Consider the following 4,657-nt stretch of genomic DNA (forward strand, 5'->3'; position numbering starts at 1 on the left):
GAGGAACAAGGTCCATTACACGTGAAAGAGATGGAGTTAATGAGGTAAGTACTATTGCTCATTTGGAAGATAAAATTAACAAGCTTACTTCTCTTGTTTAAATTCTTTATCTTCTTCTAATAACTATGATGAGATTATCAAAACTTTAACTGCTTCTACTCAGACTTTGTTGCAAAATCAGAACCAAGTGCAAAATCAAACCAACAATTTGATGCAAGGTCAGAATCTCATGCATAAGAGGATGGAAGCAATGGAGAATGATTGCCTGAAGGAGGTAAGCTTCCAAGTAATACTATTCCAAATCTAAATGGAAGCTTAGAATCTGCAAATGCCATCACCACTAGAAGTGAAAAGGTCATCAATGACGCCCCCAATCCACAAAAGAGCACCACCGTGCACATTGATGAAGAAGAGGAGACACCAACTTCAAAAAGGAAGGGAAAAAGTGACCCAGTGACATCCAGGATTGAAACTGACCTTTCAATCCCAGACCCTGCTACGTCCAGGATTGAAAGCTCATTGCAATCCCCAACGAAACCAGAAACCAAAGGTAAAACATCCAACTATGCAATTCTAATTATTACCAATACTTTTCCTTCTCCTATGCCTTTTCCTCACAGATTTGCTAAATCCAAGTAAGAAGAAAGCAACATGACTATCTTGGATATGTTTAAGAAAGTACAGGTCAACATTCCCCTCCTTAAAGCTATAAAGCAAGTGCCTAAATATGTAAAGTTCTTAAAGGAACTTTGTACAACAAGAAGGAGAATTCGAGAAAAGAAGGTTGTGAAGGTGAATGAGAATGTGTCAACTGTTATTCAAAGGAAACTTCCCCCAAAATGCAAAGAGCCTCGAAGCTTCACCATTCCTTGCGTTATCGGTAACGCTAGATTCGAAAATGACATGTTAGATCTAGGTGCATCTATAAATGTCATGCCTTCTTCTATTTATGCGTCTTTAGGTCTAGGTGAAATTAAAACTGATAACGTAATTATTCATTTACCGGATAAATCTAAGGCCTTTCTGAAAGGATTGTTGGAAGATGTGCATGTGCAGGTTAATCACTTGATCTTTCCTGCAGATTTTTATGTTTTAGACATGGAGGAATCCACCATAAACCCAACGCCACTTTTGTTAGGTAGACCTTTCATGTGAACTGCTAGGACAAAAATTGACATGTATGTTGGCTCTCTAATGATGGAATTTGATGGAGGTGTGATAGGCTTCAACATCTTTTAAGCTATGAGGTATCCAATTGAATTTGATTCATGCTTTTCTATTGATGTACTTGATACTCTTGCACAAAAAGTCTTGGAAGAAATAATTGAGGATACGTTAGTCACAACCATTGAGCAAGGTATTGGCTACACCCATGATGGCATCAAAGTCCCTATGAACAGCTTCAGAAGTGTTGGACCCTCCAACACTGGAAGACGTTTCCTCCCTTGAAACTCATCTGCGTTTTGAAGGTAAAGACACTACTAAAAAAACTGCATATAAGGACACTGGAACAGAGCCCTCTAATACATTTAAGGACACTCTAAAAAAGAGTCCTCTATCCAGCAGTCATTGTAAGTCATATACAAGGACACTGGAAAAGAGTCCTCTTTTCCATACTAGGACACCTAAACTGTGTCATTAAAAGCAAAAATCATTGTCCTTGTATCTATAAGAGGACACTTGAATTGTGTCCTTATATCATCAAAAACAATGTCCTTGTAACTACAAGAGGACACTTGATTTGTGTCCTTATATTATCAAAAACAGTGTCCTTATATGTATAAGAGGATACTTGAGTTGTGTCTTTACATCCGAAAATAGATGTCCTTAAATATAATAGAGGACACATAAACTGTGTCCTTAAAATTAAAAACTTGCCCAAAAAATATATATTAAAAGTATGATCTATACTCCAATTCAAGTCCATATCACAATACATATGACTTTGCCAACCAAACTGATCTTCAAACTAGCAATATTCAGTTCAATACAATCTCAAATCTTCTAGCTATACTCAATTACAAATGAGAATAATTCAAGATATTGAGTATTTGGGATAGACTACACTAGCATTCTAATTGTTTGCTGGAGAGTTCGGGTTTGGATCACACAGCAATGACTGCAATCAGATAAACAATATGAATTAGAAAAAACTTCATCCATCAACTAGGTGGTAGCTATGTCAAATGCTATTTCAATTCTTAATTATCTACATGCTTCTACAGTCCTTGTTCTTTAAATGAGATAATGAGGCAGAGGGCATATACTTGAAATTTTCTATCAAAAGAAGTAATAGTTATGGCCTCCTCAAGATGTTTAAAAGTGCACAGATAGATAATTCAGATTCTTTCTTTAAGTGGAAGACTCAAATTGGTATGTTGCCTTCGTAATGTAGTTACGCAAAGAGGCTATTACGTTACAAAGGCTTTCGGTTATAGATTCAACTGAACAAGATAAGGTAGGATTCTGGAATATATAAAATGAATAACAGAACTCAAAGATAGTAAACCATGATGACAGAATTTAGGACTTGAAAGATTTATAAGCACTTTTGAGTATGACAATCAGTGAATACTTGAATACTGGTAAATTTTTAGGGAATTTGGAGATCATTTGCTATGCTAATTAATTAAAAGAAAACAAAGAATAGAAAGCTATGAAAACATAAACAAAAGAAATAAGCAAGAAAACGATTTTAGGGTTTTGGTTTTGAGAAAAAATCAAAACAAACAAATTAGAGACAACCTACCCACTCCAAGCAATCAATTGGATTATTGGAAAGGAATACATATCTGATTGGCATGAAGAATCTAAAATTCGAGACCTCAAACAGACATAAATTCCTCATCTAAAACATCCAGCACTAAATAAAGTAAATCATGAATCAAAAAGTCAAACTGTATTCACCCCAAATAAGCTTACCTTATACAATAAACCAAAACCCTCCTCCTTGATCATGGTCCTGGCAACTTGTCCAGCTGATCCCTGACCCAATTGAATTCTCACCTACACTAAAACCAACACAACAAAAACCCATTAAACCATATTACAAAAATAATATGCACACTATTGGATAAAAATACTAGCACTTGATACAACCTAGGTTCACAGGTAATAGTGTACATGATCAAACACAAATAATAAGCACACTATTGCATAAAAAGTAAAACATCAATATAAAAGCCACAGACACGAATAACTAACCTTTAGAAAGTTAGCATCTCTCTTTCTTGCAATTTCTCTGGCTAGCAATGTCTTCCCTGTTCCCGGGGTCCATAGAGAAGAACACACTGGAACAATTCAATAAAATAACAATGAAGACTTCTTAGCATAATGACATTACTAGGGGAAGCATGATAAAATTATTGACTATGTCACTAACAGTATGCAATCAGCAATACTATATAAAACATGCCTTGGGTGGTTTGATGCTCAGGGTTCATTAGAGGCAGTTCTATAGATTCCCTAAGCTATCCAAGATCTGATCTCCTAGCCCTCCCACAGCAGAGTAGCTAACATTAACTGGATCTTCATGAAACATATTATACACTACCAGGTTAACCTGCAAATCAAATTAAGCAAGAATGTTCAAGGGTAGACAGATACAAATTCAATTCACACCATTAATAATAGAATCATAATTACCTCTCTTGGAAGAGCCCTCATGATAGTCAGACTAGTCATATCCAAAACATTTACTTCCAGACTTCTCAAACACAAAGCAGCTCTAACAAAATTACATTCACTAAAAGTCTCCATTTTCTACTTAGATGCCGATCAATCCTTACAAAATCATAATCACAAGAGGTTTCAGAACTTTCCCTATAATCTGACCAACACTTTTAAGCGACTTCAAATCATCTTCAGTTTTTCCAAACTCCTCCTTAACTCCTCTCAAGTTTTCTTGCAATGAAAAATCCGAAACAAGCAATTTAGACCCAAACAAATTCCTCATGCTATCTAAAATTTCTCAATTCACACAGAAACCCACTACCCAGAAACTCCATCAACCAAAATTAACAACTAGAGCTAGGGCACAACACCCGATTGAATAGAAAATGGGAATCAAATCCCTAGACTAAAAATTGAACAGATTGGGAACATTTGTAGTTGGATATAAGAGGGTTTGGAGTGCGAATCTGACCTGCGTGGATTCGGGAGTCGAGCTCCTTGTGCTGGAGTAACCTATTGCAGTAATCGGTGATGGCGGTGCGACGTAGTACGACGTCCTCCGTCTCGGTCGAGGTCATCTAGGAGGTGCTGGGGTCTGACAGGTTTTTGGGAGAAGAAGAAATTTGAGAGCTGTTGCATCTAATAAAGCTTCATTTTTACATTTTATGGGGGGATCTGAAAATTTGAGAGGAAGGAATCTGAAATTTGGGAGGAGGGAATTGTAGTAAATATGCACCTTTTACCCAGAACCTTGTTTCTCTTTTAAGACAAATGACTGCAAACAGCAATAGGATGATGATGCAAAATATCACAGCAAAAAACCACAGCACACGAACACAGAATTTTATAGAGGTTCGACAAAAACTTTGCCTACGTCCTCTGTGTGATCTCTCTTGAGAATCACTATCACTATGGAGAATAACAACTTGATTACAAGTACTTATTGAAATCCCTATGCTAATCCCCAACCCCTTTGCTAGATCTC

The 4,657-nt window shown here is 36.5% G+C and overlaps 1 protein-coding gene across 1 annotated transcript; it reads right to left on the reverse strand.

Annotated features, from left to right (window-relative positions):
• Positions 1–2,074: 2,074 nt before the first annotated feature.
• On the reverse strand, positions 2,075–4,250 carry LOC112198958 (26S proteasome regulatory subunit 10B homolog A-like). The gene is given in 8 exon segments (XM_024340036.1): positions 2,075–2,119; positions 2,923–3,006; positions 3,205–3,324; positions 3,402–3,470; positions 3,473–3,562; positions 3,646–3,753; positions 3,803–3,903; positions 4,145–4,250. Coding segments are annotated over 8 exon segments (723 nt in total).
• Between the last annotated feature and the right edge of the window lie 407 nt (positions 4,251–4,657).

The sequence above is a fragment of the Rosa chinensis genome, chromosome 4, assembly GCF_002994745.2.
Source record: "Rosa chinensis cultivar Old Blush chromosome 4, RchiOBHm-V2, whole genome shotgun sequence".
NCBI lineage: Eukaryota > Viridiplantae > Streptophyta > Magnoliopsida > Rosales > Rosaceae > Rosa > Rosa chinensis.